This window comes from Carassius auratus, linkage group LG30F (assembly GCF_003368295.1).
Source record: "Carassius auratus strain Wakin linkage group LG30F, ASM336829v1, whole genome shotgun sequence".
Lineage (NCBI taxonomy): Eukaryota > Metazoa > Chordata > Actinopteri > Cypriniformes > Cyprinidae > Carassius > Carassius auratus.
Window position 1 is genome coordinate 4,792,024 of NC_039294.1, and position 20,731 is coordinate 4,812,754.

General features: G+C 36.5%; 1 protein-coding gene across 1 annotated transcript in view; it reads left to right on the forward strand.

Annotated features, from left to right (window-relative positions):
* LOC113068104 (nitric oxide synthase, brain-like) overlaps positions 1 to 20,731 on the forward strand; it is a 56,219-nt gene that overhangs the window by 3,707 nt on the left and 31,781 nt on the right. The window contains exons 3-10 of the mRNA XM_026240701.1: positions 1,455 to 1,581; positions 11,637 to 11,774; positions 14,586 to 14,731; positions 15,606 to 15,768; positions 15,944 to 16,035; positions 17,423 to 17,564; positions 17,917 to 18,056; positions 19,498 to 19,672. Of these exons, the coding sequence (XP_026096486.1) occupies positions 1,455 to 1,581; positions 11,637 to 11,774; positions 14,586 to 14,731; positions 15,606 to 15,768; positions 15,944 to 16,035; positions 17,423 to 17,564; positions 17,917 to 18,056; positions 19,498 to 19,672 (1,123 nt within the window). The remainder of the gene's footprint in view (positions 1 to 1,454; positions 1,582 to 11,636; positions 11,775 to 14,585; positions 14,732 to 15,605; positions 15,769 to 15,943; positions 16,036 to 17,422; positions 17,565 to 17,916; positions 18,057 to 19,497; positions 19,673 to 20,731) is intronic.

The following is a 20,731-nucleotide window of genomic DNA, read 5'->3' on the forward strand; positions in this document are numbered from 1 at the left end:
ACATTGAAGTGTTATCTAGCTTGAAAGGATAGTTCACCCAAAAATGAAAATTCTGTCATTAATTACTCACCCTTGTGTTGTTCCAAACCCATAATTCAATTCAGTTCAATTAAATTCACATTTATTTGTATACCGCTTTTTACGATACAAATCATTGCAAAGCAACTTTACAGAAAATCATGTTTCTTCAATATTTAGTAGTAGCTTATATGTGGTGACTGTCAGTTTATGTACATATGACAGGAATTTTCAGAAAAATTCATACAAGACATAGTCAACCAGACGATGAACAATATTAATAGCTATTATTATATGATGCAATTACACTTGTAGCAATATTTGTTAGTTCTGTATGTTGTTTCAGGGTAAGATCCATAAGATCTTTTTTTCATCTTCGGAACACTATTTGAGATATTTTTTATGAAATCTGAGGGCTCTCTGATCCTCCCATAGACAGCAAGGGAACTACCATTTTCAAGTAGAGTTGAAAATATGGAATAAAGTCGTTATTTTTGTTTTCTTTGCACGAAAAAAGGATTATCGTAGCTTCGTAACATTACAGTTGAACCACTGATGTCACATGGACTACTTTGTCGATCATTTTTGTACCTTTCTGTGCCTTGACCGTGGAAGTTCCCTTGAGGTCTATAGGAGGATCAGAAAGCTCTTGGATTTACTCAAAAAAAATCTTACGGATTTGGAACGACATGAGGGTAATTAATGACAGAATTTTAATTTTTGGGTGAACTGTCTCTTTAAACTTGAAGTGTGTAATATGTAAATATTTACTGGTTTAAAACAGGTTTCCAGAAAACTCCCCTCCTTTTTGCCATTGGTCAAACAGATAGTCCCACCCCAAACTACTGGTTGGCTACTAGTTGCAGTGATTAGCAATTGCCTCAGAGTGTTTTGTTATTTGAAAAAGTACACACCAGATTTCTTTTCTGTATTGGAAGAACTAAACAAATTATAATTAGGCTCGAATATTAATCCTACTGGTGGAGTTGCCAGCGTTTCATTCCAAACAAATCAAGCTTCTCTCACTCTTCTCACATTTATGATAAATGTGTTACTATGATTCCCATCAACGTCAGCTAGAAAAAAAGAAAAAAAAAACATTTGTAAGCGATTTTTTACACTTTTTAATTATACGTTATACTTAAATCTAAACCTAAATACTAAATCTGATTATAAAATAACTTGAGAATGAATATATAGCTGAGGCACATTGGTAGCCTTGGGACATTAATGTTTTAGAGAAATTGAAGTGAAGCTCTACAGACCGCATCTGAGGCATGTTTTTTTTTTTCATTCCTTCAGTTTATAACATTAATGTAGAAGTGTGCAAAGTAATATACAGTAGACATAAAATAATTTAACTGAATGTTTTTGAGTCATTGTACATCTAGACCTGTTTTCTTCTGGCTGATGTTTGAGCTGTTTGGGACTTTCAGAGACCTTGGTGTGGGAAATGGACAGAACGCCCAGCTGGCGTCGGATAACGACAGAGTGTTTGATGACCTCTGGAGAAAGGACAACATGCCTACAGTGCTTAACAACCCTTACTCAGAGAGTGACAAGGTAAAATACAGTCTAAATGGCTTTACATGTGGCTTTGAAGGACTGTGACTGAGTCAGTAATCTAGCATTATTTCTTTTTTTAAGGGTGCAAGTACATAAACATTGAAGTTGTCCTTTACTGTTAATATGGCCTGATCTGCTCGACAGCTGGCAGATATTCACTGTTCTACTCTTAAAAAGAATTACAGGATACAGTTCCACAAACTTTTTATTCTCTATTTCTTTAGAAGAACTGTACTGAAGTGTAAATTGTACTAAAGCAGTGGTTCTCGTGGATCATGAAAAGCTGGGTAAAACTATGCTAACTACTACTAATAAAATACAACTAAATGTATTGGTGTTAATACATGAAAATCAAAATGAAAAACCAAAACAGAAACCAAAACCTCAAACTGTTTTCAACGTTAATAATAATAATAATAATAATAATAATAATAATAAAAATAAAATGTTGCTTAAGCACCTAATAAGCATGTTAGAAAGAGTTTTGAAGGATCTTGTGACACTGTAGACTGGAGTAATGATGCATTAAATTAAGCTTTGCAATTATTTTAATATATTTAAATAGTTTTTTTTTTAACTGTTACATCATAACACTATTTCACAGTATCCTTTTAAAGCATTTTAATTGAAAAAAAAATGCAGCACTGTCTTTTTTTCAAAACCTCTTACCAACCTCAAACTTTTGAATGCAAGACAGCTTATCACAGCAATTCAAAGGAAATTAGATTTCTGCTGCTGTTTAATTACAAAACAAGAATTTCTGAAACATCCGCATATGATTTTACATATATTCTGCATATTGTTTGTACAATTCATGGTAATGTTAATGAGTTTGATGATGTTTGGCTATATGAACAATTTTGTTTAGTTTTGTACAATAGTCTGCATGCAAAATATGGGTCCTAAAGCAAAACTAGTTTACAACAAAAGAAAACAAAATTACAAGAAAAGAGCAATGGAAAGAATGCTGACTGATCTGAAGACACTATAATGTAACTTAATGCATGCTTTCCAAAGAGCCATATATAAAACATGAGAAAAGGACCACATAATTCAACAAAGAACTCTAACCTTATTTAAAAAAAAACAATAATACAATACAAAGCACACCTATGAATGAAATGAGCTACAAAATAAGATTTAAGTGGAGTCTTCAAGTCAGGTAGTTCAGAATGAATTGAAAGTTTAATATTTGAAGTAGGGCTTACTTACTAGTAACCATATGAAAGCCTCACCTAGCTTTCTCTGGACCTGCCAGCTCAGTGCTGGTTTAGCATGTGTTTCTACAGCTCTGGTTGTGGGGGAAGCAGTGCTTACATTTCACATCAGCACATGACTCTCTCATCTGGCCTCTTGTGACGCATTATCCTTCTGAAAGAAACTGGATGGATGGAGGTGATCCAAGAAAGCAGAGGAATGAATGGATGCAGCTGTGTGGTCCAAGACGGAGTCTCTATGCTTAGTGTAATACAGTGTGTGGTGGATGATTAATCATCAGTGAGTAAGACGAGGAAGGGGGAGAGTGAGAGAGTACAAGAGAAATACAAAGACAAGAACATTAGACCAAGGCAGCGTGTGATTGTTTTGCACAATGTCTGACATTATATGTGTGACAGAAAGATGCAATGACTGTTGAGATGATATATGGACACTTACAGCTTGTCCTAACAAGGCAACAAATTTTACAGCAGCAACTACTTTGTCTATCTGCAAAAAGTGCAAAGGTGCTACACAATCACAGCCAATCAGATGAAAGCTAATGGATCATATAGTTGTGGGCCGGGTATAACTAGTATAACATTTGTCATCAATGAAATGTCAAGATTTACAGCAAAATATACATTAATTGTGCATTAGAGATATTTTTAAAAAGTCCTTACAAACGGCATCTTTTGAAATAGAGCCAAGTCCTTAGATGTGCATCAGCAAACTGCATCCAAGTCTGCTTGAAAAGGTGGTTTTGGGTGTTGGTTGCAGTTTGTATGATTTATACTGAAGGCTGTTTCCACCAGAAAATATAAATGTTAATTGTGACATTTTAACCTCACCATTTTTACTTTCAGATTTGTGAGATATGAACTCAGAATTCTGAGAAGAAAAGTCAGAATGGGGAGATATAAATTCTGAATTAATATCTGACAGTTCTGAGTCACACTATGTCGCAATTCTGTGAAAAAAAAATAAAAAAAAATAAAAATAAAATAAAAATGAATCAGGACTGTGAGATAAAACATCACGTCAATTACCTTTTTATGTTTTATTCTGTGCTGGAAATGGGCTCAGCTGGTCTCAGATGGTCCAAATACCTTTTAGTCAAGTGTGAAAATAATAAGAGAATAAAGCCAAATCCAATCATATTAGGCAATTTAGAAATTCAGTCATCCTATAGATTTAACCTCTATAGTCAGTTGGTTCATGGCTTTAAATGAAGACTTCCATTATACAAATCCCTATATAAAAATTAGTGGAAAAATACTTTTGTTGCTGAAAAATGGGTGGGCAGTAAATGCACTACAGCTAAAAAAAAACCATGCAAGGATACACACTACCAAAAATATTACTGTTTAGACATTGTGTACCACCCAGGCACTTTCAGCGTGCTTTTTATAAACATACTACGATGCACTAAATCTAATCTTGCATATCATTTAGGACAGATGGATTTCGATGCTGTATACATTTAAATGTGCAAGTGTTATTTCAATCACGTTGACTTTAAATGGCCAGTCAGATATGACACTATCTGCAAAGGCTAAGGGGAAATAACACATTCTCTTGCACCTTCAAACCTTCACTTCAGTCTGACAGTTTGAGACCTTGGCTACTCTATAATAACCTGTTATAACAGAAGTGTATGATGACATTTTGCACTTTTAGCATATTCTCTCTGAGACAAATTGGTGGTTAATGAATTTGCTGGAGCATGCCTATTCTCAACATGCTGTAAGATACACAGAATATTCCTGCCGCTGAAATGATGACAACTGAGTGTTCTTGTTTTACATTTCTATGTCGAGCTACAAATGCAATAGTTTATTTTTTTTAAGAAGTGTCTGTACTTTGGAAAGCTAACCTCGTACACACAAGACCGAATGCATGTTTCATTGTGTTCGTAATTGCAAACCCGCTAAAGCAACACAGGTGCATGGTTTGAGATGATAATAACCTTTCAGTCTGCCTGATGGGGTTGAGGTTTTTTAGAAATGTGCTGAGTTTTCCAAGGCTAACAGCAGTGCCCTGCATAATTTAGCTCTAATAAGGAATGCTCAGGCTGTAGAAGTGGTGCGAAGCAGTCGGACAGATGAGCTGCTAACATCATAAAACAATGATGTTGCCGTCTTTGAAGCTCTGCGTGAAAAACAAGCAATACTATTTAACCATCTATATTTTGTTTAATTTCAGGCCCTCATAAGTTCAATTATAAAACAGATAGTTCCTCTCCTGGATGCTAATGTCAAAACAGCATTCAACAAGTTCAAAAATATATTATTTAATAATTATGTTGTTACATGCATATATATATATATATATATATATATATATATATATATATATATATATCATTAGCTATTGTGCATATCTATTACCTATAATAACTTATAAAATGTTATTATTTACCATGTCAGAGGCTGATCTGGCAGATCTTGATCATCAAAAAATGTATTTACTTGCTGAAGTTAGGTTTTACATTTATGCATTTGACAGATGCTTCCATCTAAAGTGACCTAAATTACATTTGAAAATATAAATTTGTCTCATTCTTCTTATTGTTGTTGTTGTTATTAAACTTTTAAAGAATAGCTGATATGTAGTGAAGTGATTTAGAAATGCTATATTGTGATCACAACTCATGCTCACATTGTAAATATTGATGACTATATTTAGATATTCATAAATTCATGATTGGTGATGCAAACATTTAGTAGGAAATGTATTGTAGTCGATGTAATTTAGTAGGAGTAACAAAGCACAAAGTATCATTTATTTGATATTTGATTGATATTGTCAAACCATTAGACCAGGGTAGACGTAGCGCCATATAATTTTTTTTTTGTCAGTATTGAAAATGAGATATTTTCATGGTAGTTCAGCTCTCGAAATGTCTTTTTATTTAAAAATCTTTCACTAGATGAAATATTCCATAAATCAGTTTTGAAAGTTGTGGGTTATCTTTAAACTGTGCGTTTTAGTGCAAAGTTTATCCAGTCTTTGGTTTATCCCTCACAGCCTCGTTTTCATCAGTGTTAAATCCAATATGGCATCTTATCTGATTAAGATCTATAGATTTAGCAACTAGTTTAGCCATAATTAGCAACTGTCTACTAGGCATACTAAGTAAATAAAGCCAGTATTAGGTATTTATGCAGACAATTTCCATGACATCCATAGAAACGCAATCTTTTCAGCTTATTAGTCATTCCGAATGTTTTATTTATTAGCAGCTGGTGAAAATGAGTTTGTCAAATCAGCTGGTGTTACTCTTTTACATAATGAATCTTGTGTTAATACAGCTGTGGTGAGAAGGATGAGACGTAGACAATGCAGTTTCCCCCACAGTGCCGTTGTCGAGCACTAAGTTGAATAAAGAGGTGCAGCAGTGAAGGTGGGATCTGGTGGGCTGTGAAAGTTGTATGAGTGCATCGAGTGCTTGTTTCTGAAGTGCTTCGGTGTGGGTAAGTGGTCTCGAAGTGTCGATGATGTTGTCGATTATTCCAGCCCGTTCACACACACGTGGTTGTGTGTGTGTCAGTTGTTGCCCGGGGCGATGCTGTCATGTACACAGAATCCTTACAAAACCCTTTCAGTTGAAGTTTGCTTTTTCAATTTTACACCTTTTCTTTCACACTGCCTTCCTGTCACAGTGTACACTTGTATGCGTAAGGGTGTATCATATCCGCCTTTTGTCCTTACATTTTGCTTCTGACAAGATGGTTCTTCTCATCTGTTCTGCCTCAGATGTCTCACATGCGTAAACATGAGTGTGGCACATTCCTTGCCAGCCAAGTGCAGCGTGGTGGCTTTGAGATAATAATCGTGTACGTTGCGTGTGCTGTGTAGCCAGAGACTGAGAAGGACTGATCTGTCTTTTGAGGAGAATCAATTGAGGAGAAAGACGCCCACTATTCTTTCTGGGGATAGTGAACATAATGGGCCATGGCTGATATTGAAGTTTGCATTTATACCATCAGAAACCACCACAGTCATGTTGGTGTGGTGCCGAAACTGTCAGCCTGTGAACTGGGTCTTCATGAGGAATATAATGGCTGCTAGATTGATTTCCATTGGATTAACAATGTCAACTACTGATAAATTTGTACATGTGGCAAATTACTTCTTATCTTTTGAATGGCAAGTCATGTGTATTTTATTTTCTCTGAAAATGAAAGCTCAATTAGAACTTAATAGTGCTGATTATCCCATTGACGCCTTTGAGCAAGTCATGTCATTACCTTATCTTAATCCTCTTCATCCCACGTGGGACATAAGGCCGCAACTAACTCTCTAAATCTGGGTCTGTCCTGGGCTTTGTACTATGCTTCCCCCCAAGAGAGCCCCATTTCTTCCAGATCTTTCTCCACTGTACATCGCCATGTTATTCTTGACCTGCCAGGTTTGTGTTTGCCAGGTGGTGTCCAACGCAGTGCCACTTTAGGTTTCCTTTCACAGGGCATCCTAAGTACATGACCAAGCAATCTTAATCAACGTATCTTGATCTACTGAGATATAGTATTTGATCTCGTCTTTCTGTACAGATTGGTATTGGAGATGGTATTGGGCCAGTATATGTTACAGATCTTTCTAAGGCAACTATTATGGAAGGCATCTATCTTGCTCATGTCTTCTTTCACTATTCTCCAACATTCAGAGTCATACAAAAGCACTGATTTAACATTGCTGTTATAGAGTTTGATCTTTATTTTGAGGCTTAGCTCTTTGGACTTCCAGATGGTTCTGAGTCTGCTAAAAAATCCTCTTTCTTTAATTATTTGGGTCTTGATATCTTTTTGGGCTCCGTTATCAGTGCCACGTCATTTAATTAGCAAATGCACTTGCACTCATTTTTGCACCCATGGGCGTGCTGGTCTAAAAAAGAGGTGTGTTCAGGCGCATTGCTATTTTAAGGAGCTGAAAATAGACTGCACCTGGACCCGCACAAACCTGGTCTAAAGTCTGGTCCAATGTTTTTTCTTTGTTATTTAAAGAGCGTACACGCTTCTTATTAAACACAGGGACGCACAGCAGCACACAAACATGGCAAATATAAAAAAAAAAATGCAATGCAATGCATAATAATTTTTTGTAGGCTAATTAAAATTAGGCTATCTATTTGCTCGCACACGAGCAGCATCTTGGAGATGTGTTCTGTCTTTGCGCTTGCCAAATTAAGCCATGTAAATAGCAAATCTGTCATAGCACGAGTGCAACTGGCTCGTAAAGGGAATGGAAGAAGAGACTCTGATTGGTTTATTGCACGTTACGCCCAAAAAACACCCATTACTCATTAAAAGAATAGGGACAACCTGTTTAGACCATGCGCAAAAGTGTATTTGGACGTGAGTGCATCTGCGCCGTGCATAGTTTTTGTAGAAAAAACTACACTTTGCATTTAGAAAGTCCCATAGTCTGTGTATTCTGTTTGATTATATGTAAGCCAACTTGTTTAGCATATCTGCTCAGCCTATTTGTTTTTTCCTTAATGTGAGTGTATGTGGCTGAGATTACCACCAGGTCATCGGCGAAGTCAAGATCTTCCAAATGAGAAAAGGGAATCCATTGAATGCCACGGGAATGGTCAGATGTTGTTCGATGCATAACTCAGTCAATGGTGATCAGGAATAGAAGAGGTGAAAGAATACAACCCTGCCGCAAGCCAGATCTGACTTCAAAGGAATGTGTCATTTTATTATTGAGAATAATGGAGCACTCAAAGTGTTCATAGAACTTCCCAATAAGTTTTACAATCATAGATGGTATTCCATAAGCGCTTATTATCTTCCATAAGCTCTCGCGGTGGACACTGTCAAATGCTTTTGTGAAGTCTATGAAATTTATGTAAAGTGGTGCATTCCATTCCAAACATTGTTCTATGATGTTGCGAAGTGCAAAAATCTGGTATGTGCATCCTCTCCCACTTCAAAAACCTGCTTGTTCTTCTCTCAATTTGTGGCCTATTGCTCTATCGACCCTATTCAACAGCATCCTACAGAAAACCTTGCTGGGAATAGAAAGCAGTTTAAAACCCCTCCTGTTGTTACAATTGCTGAGGTCTCCTTTCTTGGGCAGTTTGAATATGAGGCTTTTGCTCCAATCCTTTGGGATAGTGTCTTCATCCCAAATCTTTTGGAAAAGGTCTGTTAACATGTTGGCTGATATATGAATATCTGCCTTCAGTAGCTCTATTTTCAAGGAATCAATCACATGGTGCTTTACCAGATTTCATGGCCTTAATAGCATCCACTACCTCTTTTTTGGTTGGAGGAGGAATATCTTTTCCTTTAGTATTGTTGGTTGGGGTGGGATTGGCTGGCTGATCTGATTCCGGGCAGTTTAGTACTTCTTCAAAGTATTGTACCTACCTGACAGCCTGTTCTTTTTCTGTTGTTATTAGCTTGCCTTTTTGTCCTCTACTGGTATGCTTTTATGACCAGTAAGCTGCTTGGTAATCTTGCAAACCTTATTCAGTTTTCCCTGTAATGCAGCATTTTTGGCTTCATATGCCAGTTTCTCTACAAAGGTTCTCTTGTCATTGTGGGCACTCTTCTTTAATTCTCTATCTTTGGTCTTGTACTCTTCTTGAGCTTTCTCTATGAGTCTGGGTGATCTGGCACTCAATCGTTTTTCCTTGGCTACCTTTCTTTCATCAATCTTTTTCCAAGTACTAGGTGTTATCAATGGCTTGTTCTTCTTTTTCCTGTAGCCAATCACTCCTTTAGCAGTCTCTATGATAACCTCCTTGATCTTGCCCTATGTATCTTCCACATTCTCTTGCTCTTGGCCCTCTTTATCTGTAAGTGCTTCAAAATGATTTCTCAGCTTGATGGAAAAGGTTTTTGCAATTGTCTGGGTGATGTAACATACTGACATCAAAGACATTTCGATGTTGTTTAATGTTTTTTGTGGCTTGTGGTTTTAACTTCACCTTAGCTATAACCAAGAAGTGATCGCTGCCGACATCTGCTCCCCTATGGACCCTCACATCTTGCCAGGATTGGCGCCATTTCTTATTAATCATAACATGGTCAATTTGGTTTACTGTATGGCTATCTGGTGATCTCCATGTCAATTTATGAATGTCTCTGTGAATAAAGATGGTACCACCAATAACAAAACTCTTGTTAAGGCAGAAGTCAACAAGTCTTTCTCTATTGTTATTGATGTTTAAACAACCGTGGCACCCCATAGACTCTTCCCTGTTGCTATTGTCACTGCCTGCTTTGGCATTCATGTCTCCTATCATCAGGAGCAAATCATACTGTGGGACGTTACTAACAGCATGTTATACTTGATCATACCATTCATCTTTGACCTCGTCTGTTGCCTCATTGGTAGGAGCATAACACTGCAGTATGGTAAATTTACAGTATTTGGAGTTTAATCACAATTTAATTAAATGATCACTAATTGGTACCCACTCTAGCAGGCATTTAGTTACATCCTTCTTAATAATAAGAGCTACACCACTTGAATGATGTCATCTCTGCCAGAGAAAAGAATGGTTGAGCCCTCACTTGTTACGTTGTGACCTGAACCAGTCCATCTGCTCTCACTTATTCCCAGTATGTCCAGGTTATATCTTTCCATGTCTTTGATAACTTGGACGTCTCATACATAGTCCGCACATTCCATGAACCAAGGCGGAATACAGACTAAGGTCCTAGAAAACTCTCCTTTGTTACTTAAATGTTACTTTTGCGGTTTCTGTAATTTGGTTTCTTTTACAGTGTGAGGTAGTTGTCCTCACGTCCAACCCCCATCCAGGAGGACCAGGTGCTGTTTGGCATGATTATACAAATCAGGGACTATGTCCCTGCCGACATAGCTTCTCAGGGTCATAAAGACACACAAACTCCCCCACCACATTAAGGTGACAACACAGGGGGGTATGTTATTACCTGCTATAAAAGCACATATTCTGACATTTTATTATTTAACATTCAGTATTTTAACTTAAGCACTGCAAGCCATGCATACTTTACCGGACATAACAGATTTTCTGGTGCACAAAACACGTACTTTAAAGAGGTCATCAAATGCCCATTTTCCACATTTTGGTATGATTCTTTAGGGTCTTAATGAAAAGTCTATAACATACTTTGGTTACAATTTCTCAATGGTAGTGTAAAACACATTCTTTCCCCTTCGTTTACAGCAAGCTGTTTTGTTGCATGTACCTTTAAATGCAAATGAGCTCTGCTCGTCCCGCCCCTCTCTTCTGAGCCGCTCAGAGAGACTGTAAACTTTAGCTTTTCCACGTGAAACTTGCTAACTAGCACATTATTAGGAAAGGAAATAAAAGTAAAAAATCAAAACAACAACCTTATACTCACTTCTTCTGTTATGAATCATGATTTGAGTAAACATAGACACATTTAGGTAGATTGGAGGGGGAGGGGAGTGGTGGGCATTCCCTTCAAAAACAAATGTAGTCCACTGCATCTTTAGCAGCTTTGATTTTGGGAGTAAAAGACGACATTGTGACGATGTCATTTTAACATTACTTTAACATTCTTGAAATGGAAACTTTCCAAGTGTTCTTTAGATAAGTACGATGTTCTAGAAAAATATTTATTTTAAGAACCATTTACTGAAAGGTTCTTTGGGAAACCAAAAAAGGTTCTTCTGTGTCGTTACTGTGAAAAAAAACAACAACAACAAAAAACCTTTTGGAACCATTCAGAGTGTAATATTGAAGGTTAAATGTCTATGTTGATAACCACAATGTTATTTTTAATTGTTCAGGTACAGGGAGTCATTTTGGATAAATGTGTTTGCCAATGGACAAATTTGAAGCGAGTTGCTAATAATAAGGTGTAATGTTTGTTCCTCCACAGCCTCAGTCCCTTGGGAGAGTTTCCCCCACTAAGACTGTGCAGAATGGAAGTCCCACCAAGTGTCCCAGATTCATGAAAGTGAAGAACTGGGAAACTGGAGCTTTATACAACGATACTTTACATCTCAGCTCCAGCGAGGTATGTTTGATGTCGATTCTAGGTAGGCTTATATGTATGAACTACATTTAGTTGAGTGTTTAAAGAAATATCATCTTTGTTATTACTGACACACCACAGCTCTTACAAAAAATAAATAAAATAATAATAATTGGTTTGTGCGCCATTCAGAACTGAATTAAAATGACTTTAAATTTTGTGGTAATACTTGACATTAAGTTTTAATTTCTTCATATTATGATCTAAAATTATTATTTTTTTAGTTTTACATAAAGATTATTAGAGTATGTTCAGCAAGAAAACACTATCTCAGCTTTTACTACTTCTTAAAATTCTTAATTCAGTATATTCAATATCTTTCAATCCTACACAATTTCTTAGTGTAATGTTAGTGAACTTGAACTAACAGTAACTAATACTACAGCAGAATTTATTCATCTTAGTTATTGTTAACTTTAACATTTAATAATATTTTGCAAAGTTATTTTTTATCTGTTTACATTTGTCAATGAACCAATACTGAACTGACAATGAGCAATTGTATTTTTATTGACCAACATTAACAGAGATTAGTAAATGCTTTAAATTATATATTGCTCTCTGTCAGTTAATGTTAGTTAATGACTTTATTCATGTTAACAAATTATTGTTAAGTTTTGCCACATTTTTCCTGAATTTGAATAGTACTGATGAATCAGTTTGTTTTGAATACAATTTAAGTGTAAGAAGTAGAAATTAATTTAGATTAAAATATTTGTCAAACTAAATTTTGAATGATTGCTCGAAGAAGAGGAACTTCCTCTTAAAGCCAAAATCCAAGTGCTGCTTTAATGGTAATGACCGAAAAATGCTACCTTAATTCACTTCTTGCCAAATAGACTGGTTATATTAAAATGCCATATCAAAATGAGGTTGCCAGCAAATTAACTTTAGCTGCTGGCATTTTGGTTGTTTTTACATTATGCCGCTACAGTATAGTGGGAGAACTATGAGCCTTTTTACATGCCAAAAACTCATAATTATGGTCATTTTGACATGATGCAGAACTAGAACTGACTTTTGTTATTAGCATTTGCTTCTAGTTTTGCTGCTCCTATAGGATCCATATGTCATAAATGAGCTGAGGTTTAAAATTAGCCTTCGTCTCTTGCTGTAGACAACATGTTTGCAGAACTCTCAACATCTCTCTAAATCTGAATCATCCTTCCAAGAGGGGGTCATGAATTTCTGTGCACTTTCGTGAGCTGGCTTTGCATGCTAATTGATGCTAATTACAGATGGTGTCATTTTTTATAATATAAAGGATTTTTGGGTTGCATCTCCAACTCTACAGAATATGACAGCTGCATGGCTGCATTCACAGTCCCTTATGGTGGGTGAATGTGAAGAATGTAATGAACATCTTTATTTTATTTTTAACATTCTTGTGCTAAGCACCATTAGGATACATTCTTGTTTGGGTAAAGTCACACAGGTGTCCCAGTACATGCCACAGATGGGAAACATGGGATACATAAGTTATAATATGCTGGAGCAAGTAATGATCTGGAGACGGATCACTTTTAGAAAAATTAATGCGGTTTGAAGGCAATGTCAAATCTTTTAATAAGGGTAGTGGACAGTGTTACTTTATTTTTAATTTCAGTTCTGTATTTCAATAATATTAAGAATAGATCTAGAAAATTCATGTAAATCTACACTGTAAAAAAGTTAATAATATCTTTAACAAAAATGTAGTATTTAAATTTTCTACTTCTAGGTTTCATGTTTAATTGAATGCGTTACTTATGAAAGATTGTCTCAACAGTTTATATCTAAATGAACTGCAAGATTTAAATTCAGAATTACGCATATACAATCAATTCTGAAACTCTGTGTGTTGGTTTCACATATTTCAAATAAGATTCGAATATGATAAAATGATTAGCAGGAAGGCGCTATATAAAATAAATGTATTATTATTATACATTTTGTATTATTATAAGAAAGTGTATTATTGCATGACAATTAATTTTTGCAGCATGTGAGCAACATTTTCATTTCTGTAAACATTTTAACTGGTTGCAATATTGCAATATATATTAATAAAGACTCATTTTTACAATTTACGCTATGACATGAAAGCATATTTACCAAAGTAATTTGTAAACCACAGTAAAAGAGCTCAAAGATTTGTAAAAACAAGATAAAATGGCATGGTTGCTTCAGCAAAAGTGTTTTTATCTTCCGATTGCTTTTGTTAACATTATTGTGTTGCTTTAATGTAGGTGATGTCTCATTTTCAAAAGTAACAGAACATTAATCATCTTGTAGGACTCCAAACATTTCAAATCCAAACTGTTGCAATATGTAAAACAACCATCGTAATAAAATGTGGCCAGATTTATGTTGATCTGTTTTGGTCAGAAATGTGCCGGAATCACAATAGTATCATTTAAAAAAAGAAAAGAAAAAGAAAGCAGTTTTTGCTAAAATCACACACACACACACAAATTGGTGTAGATGAAATTACCAGAAAATTAAATTTTTTTCATCATACAAGTAACCTAAAATTGTTATCTAAAAATACTACTTGGATGCAAATGTGCTGCCCCTTTTGAAATGTTATAATTTATGGTGGTAATTAAAGGAAGTCACCCAGACATAACTCCAGTTCTGATATACAGCAGAAATGCTGTATCAACTTGTTCCTGATGTTGCAGTTACACTCCTACAAACACAATATGTGCGAGACTGGCACAATGCTATCTGTAGCACATTTCCGTGAGTGATGTAGCATGTTTGGATTTACACAGTCAGTCTTTTTATTGTGCTAGTTGCTTTTTGTTGCAGGTTCCGATCTGCACTGAGCAAGTTTGTATAGGCTCTGTTATGGTGCCAAACCAACACACTCGCAAACCAGATGAAGTCCGAAGAAAAGAGGAACTGCTGCCGCTTGCAACAGATTTTATTGACCAGTACTACACATCAATCAAAAGGCAGGAGAACAATTTAAATCTAATGCACACTGTATCATATCCTTCATCACTGCATAACATACTAATAAAGAAAGAAAACTAAATTATAGATATATGGTCTTATTTTTTGCACTAAAGACGGATTTGTTTTTATATTTAAAAATAATATGAAATCATTTATTTGACAAACAAAACTATGTAAGAAAGATTTTTTTTTTTTTTACTTTTTTAATATATATATATATATATATATATATATATATATATATATATATATATATATTTTTTTTTTTTTTTTTCAGAGAATATATTATGAATTAAGTTTAGCGATCTTAATCCATTGCCATTTTTTTTACATTTTTCCTTTAAAACTGGGCATTCTGAGTAAAAGAAGTACACTTAATTCAAGATGCGGTATACAGTATATTCTCCAAAAACAAATATCTCAAATTAATTTATGCATTCATTTTTTTCAAGACAAAAATATAAATTTATTTATTTTAGTGCTGGGCAACGACTAATCGTGATTAGTTGCATCCAAAATAAACGTTTTTGTTTATATAATATTTGTGTGTGTTTGGTATACATGTATTATGTATATATAAAGTTATCAATATTATTGATAATATTTATATGTATTTACATTTCATATATTAACAACATATTTTTCTGAAATGTAAACATGTATGTGTGTGGATTTATATGTACATAATAATTATAGACAGTACACACATATATATTATGTACACAAAACTTTTTATTTTGGATGCGATTAATCACGATTAATCGTTGCCCGGCACTTATTTTTTATTTTATTTTAATTTTTTAATAATTTACTAATTGTAATTAATTTTTTTTTAATGTGCTTTTATATGTTTGGCTTCTGTCTGAACAGATGCGGCTCAAAGGCCCATGTTGACCGGCTAGAAGAGGTTAAAAAAGAGATGGAAACTTCGGGAACGTATCAGTTGAAGGACACAGAGCTGATCTATGGGGCTAAACATGCATGGAGAAATGCAGCTCGCTGTGTGGGACGGATCCAGTGGTCCAAACTACAGGTATTGTGTATGTGGTTTTTTATATATATATATTACATGATTTTTCTTCCAAAAAGCTATCCTTCATAAACCAGTTCCCTTCATCTTTTCAAGAGCTACAACAGTGTGATGTCTATTGAAATGCAATTATAATGTGAAAATAAGGTGTCCTAATAAGGAATTTCTCCTTTTTGAGGTGTTCGATGCTCGAGATTGCACAACCGCTCATGGAATGTTTAATTACATCTGCAACCACATCAAATATGCCACCAACAAAGGAAACCTGAGGTTAGTGTGGCCATTTTTCACTAGCTCCTTTCTCTTCCTGTCTTTTCCTGCATCTCCTTTTCTCTACGACTTGCCTTCTTCCCTGTCTAAGTGTGCGTTCCCTTTCTCTCTTTGTCACCTTGCTCCACAGCCCTCAGTACAGCACCTGCCACAGCATTGCCAAGCTCTGGCACCGCTGCCACGTTACAAAGCTAATCATACACGACACTTACTCTCTGTTCTGTTTAATTAGCGTCAGTCTAACAGAATGATTAGAGCCAGAGAGAGTGAGAGAGGGGTGAGGAAAGGGAAAATTAAAACAAGAAGAGAGGAAACACTCTAATAAAGTCAAAAGCCCCCGCGCTTGCTTCTTACATCATCAGTACCTGCCAGAATAAATGACAAGAGGTCTCCTACACACTTTTTCTGCACATAAACAAATCAAGGCAAGGAGAAAAGCTCCTCTGCGCTTTTTCAAACAGACTGGTGACCCAAATTTCATCCAGAGTTGTATTTTGAGAGTGACGGGGCTTGTTATTTAGATTAGTTGGACTGACACTTTATGCTCTTAGCATATTGTCGAACGTCAGTGATGTATTTTCAGCAATGAAGCATGATTATGTTTGCTTGTGGAACAGGTAGTTTTATTTCAAAAGCACCTTAAATACTGCATACATAGTGTAACCTCTAATAAAAGCAATATATACTATACAAATTCTAATTCTCAAATTCATGATTGTTTATATTAGGGATGTCCCGATCTGATCCAGGTCACCGAATATTGAGCATCTGCTGATACCAAGCCCTGATGCAATACTTGTATTTTCCTAGTTCTTGGTGAACATTTAAAGTGCATTGAAGTTATTAAAATCAACCCAAACTATACAGGGGTGTGCAGAGACTTTCTCAGGGGCTCAAATTTCAGTACACAGTTTCAGGGGTGAGCAAGGCCAAAACAACAAACAAACACCAAGCTAGCACCTAACAGAAAAGACGAAATTCCATAACAAAATAAAATAAAATAAAAATCCAATATGTTAATCTAACGCCTTATCTAATGAAAAACAGGAGAAAGATCAGTGGAAGATCAGATCTGGAGATCGCTTTCCTAGGATCCAATCCTGTGAAATAAAGGGTGAGACAAAAGAGAGAGAAAGAACCAGCAAAGCAAGACACATGTTGCAAAATACAACATATATTATTTCCCAGCTCTAATCTGCTATATGCAACTGTGAAGCAACTGTGAAACAATCTGTTCTGTGAACAGTACTATACAAATAAAACTGGTTTGATTTAACAGACATAAATTAAGAGTCACACAAGTCTGTAAAAACTGCCTGTTTTGGAGGATTTGAAGTATGAATTCACCAGAGGGATCTCAGCATTACTCCTTGTCTCTGATGTGCAGATCGGCTATTACCATCTTCCCCCAGAGGACAGATGAGAAGCATGACTTCCGGGTGTGGAACAGCCAGTTGATCCGGTACGCAGGCTACAAGCAGCCAGATGGATCAATTCTCGGAGATCCGGCTTCGGTGGAGCTTACAGAGGTGAGATGGGAAGCTACATTACAATAGCTTCGATTATCAGAGTCACAGGCATAAAAAAAAAGCCACCTGCTAACATATCGAATGAAGCATGTTGAAAAAATAAAGAATCAAACTGATTAATTAAAAAAGATAAACATATTTTGTGACATCATTTCTTGTTATCACTGGGTTGAATGTTAATTGTGTTTGAGTTGATTTTTGACATGCAAAATCCTGGTAGCTGGTTTCTAGCAGACTTAAACAAGACTTAAGCAGGTCCAAGATGGTCATTAGCTTGTTGACCAACTAACATATTCCAAAAAAATAAATAAATAAAATAAAAAACAACTGTAATGTTGGTTTTGACTTGTAGATCTGTATACAGCAAGGATGGAAAGCTCCAAAAAGCCGTTTTGACGTTTTGCCCCTTCTTCTCCAAGCCAATGGAAACGATCCAGAGCTTTTTGAGATTCCTGGTGATCTTGTGCTTGAGGTTCCCATCACACATCCAAAGTAAGAGGAAGCAAACATATTGCAGAGTTTTATTGGGTTTCAGTCTGATGCTCATCAAGTTTGTTCAGAAACATTACTGAATCACAGCAGTTCTTAAAACACTTTGCACCTCAAATGTTCATCCACCCAGAATCTGATAATAGTCTGCGTCATACAGTGCATACCGAAGGGAAATCGCATATTAGAGAGGCTGTTGTGCGCAGAGCTTCAGGATGCATAGCAACAGAGAACTCAAGCTGAGAGCTTGCCTCTTATGCACGTACATTCAGGAACGTGGGCTAATTTGGCTTAAATCTTGCCCTTTTTCCAGAACCTGCTTCAATTTGCTTGTTTAACGCTGTCAGTTTGACACTGATGTGTCTCAGATGATCAGATACTTGGGTCCTGAGATACTCTCTGTGTCACAGGTCTAGATAAGAGTGAATTGTCCATCATGAATCTATATATTTTAAATTAATCAGCACTGAAAAGAATTTAGCACGAGCTACCATTAAACTAAGCATTGATAGCTACTAACTCAAAAGTCTTGCAGAAAAAGTTAAACTTTTCATTTTCAGCTACATGTTCTACCAAATTGGTGAAGTGAAACAGAATACTCTCAGGCTCATATACTTCCCACGTGCAAAAATAAACAGCTTTTTAAAGTGTAAGTGAAAATGACCATGGTGCTACTCTTCAGTAAATGTACTCATCGCTAAGGCATTTTTGAGGATTTTGAAATAAACCTTGAATTCAGTGTTGAAGGATGGCTAAAACATACTTGTTTTATATAATCAATGTTCCCGTGTTTTATGTGTGGTTGTTTCTTTTTTTACCATTCTGAAGTCAAACTGCACACGTCAAAGATTCTTAGGAAATGGCATCTCATAACTATTATACACTTTGGTCTTTAGTGACTAATTTGTGGGAATTTGGATAATCTCATTTTTGCTTCAAACTGCTCAAAGAAATGACTAGCCAAATAAACATATGTAAATAGAGGAGATGCATTTACATATTGTTTATTCGGGGGTTTGAATGCTGTATTATGCTGCGACAATAATGGGTGCCATGTTTAGTGCAATAACTGTGTGAAAACTTCTGCATGGATCAGCCTTTCCACCAGAGTACTTGTGTTTACAGCATTAATTACAGACACAGGCGGATTTGGCCTCTTAGCGCAACACCTGAGAAACCTGCAGGTCCCAGTTTAGAGATAATGACAGTTTTGGCAGTGCTCACTATGTGCGCTTTTACTTACAGAGAAATTATGATGGAAACTGTAAATGGAATACTCTAAAAGCTTAATGGTGTACATCTGCATATGCCCAGATATTCTACTGACTACATTATGTTATGCAAATAAACCTCAAGAACCTTTCGCTGAAAAGCATTTCCGCATGCAACTTTTCTCCCTGCGCTGGGTTCACTACTGACTGTCCTGCTGTCTGTGTCTGTCTAGGTTCGAATGGTTTAAGGAGCTGAATCTAAAGTGGTATGGCCTTCCTGCGGTGTCGAACATGCTGTTAGAGATCGGGGGACTGGAGTTCACCGCCTGCCCCTTCAGCGGCTGGTACATGGGGACAGAGATCGGCGTCAGAGACTTCTGCGACAGCTCTCGATACAACATACTTGAGGTACCATACCAGACCATACCATAAATCCCCCCGGCCGGGGTCATTGAGAAGTTGTACTTTTTATACTGCATTACCACAGTTTGAACCAGGGGCGTAGATTACGCGGGGGACGTGTCCCCCCCACTTTTGATATCATGGAAATTCGTCCCCCGCACTTTTTCAGTCAAATGTGTTCGCATAGATGTTTTCAAGAGCTGGTATGAATAAATAAAGATTTAAACTCAAAGAGACAGGATAGTCTGCGCATGACCTGATATTTTATTCGGACCCAGAAACGCTAACACTCCTGCAGTGTGTGTTTCATTCATCCTCGAAGCCGGAGCGTGCTCTCGCGCAGAAACTCATATCAGGAAACTCCTAATATGGGCAACAGCGTCCAGCTATCGCTGTATGAAAAGAGTTGTTTTGACAGAATAACTGAAACGTTTGGAAACACGAAGACATTAATATACGATTGCGACAATATATGGTTTTTCAAGTCATCTCCAGCAGGTGATAAATACAGTATATCAACAAAACAGTGCTAATTGACATAGATTTATTACAGTAGGCTATAGAAACGATTCTGCCTTATGTGATAAATAAGTGTTCCTCTTCGGGAACTCGAGCTGCGTCGAGCGCTTTTGGGGAACGCCTTTGGCAAGAACAACTCTGAATATCGTGTGCAATCAGTTCAATGGAAGAGCGTGACGTCACGGACGGGGTGACGTAGCGACCAGGAAGCTATAAAGGCACGTGCCACGCAGCTGGCCTCAGCTTCGCGTCTTTCAGCAAGCGCTCTGTGTGTGCATGTTCATAAGTCTGTCTTGTAAGTCTTATTTACTGTTGTCTGTCCAGTATTATTAAACTAAGATGCCTAAGTCTAAAGCTAAGACGAGACATTTGAAGGGCGAAACCAAATCGCGCTATAAACTGTGTGTTCCTCCATGCCAGCGCTACATCACGGCTGGAGACACACATGATTTATGCGTGGTTTGCCTGGGGTCGAAGCACGCTGAGTCGGCTCTGTCCGCATTGTGAACGATTGCCAATGTGGACGCTTCGATCCCGGAGGGCTCT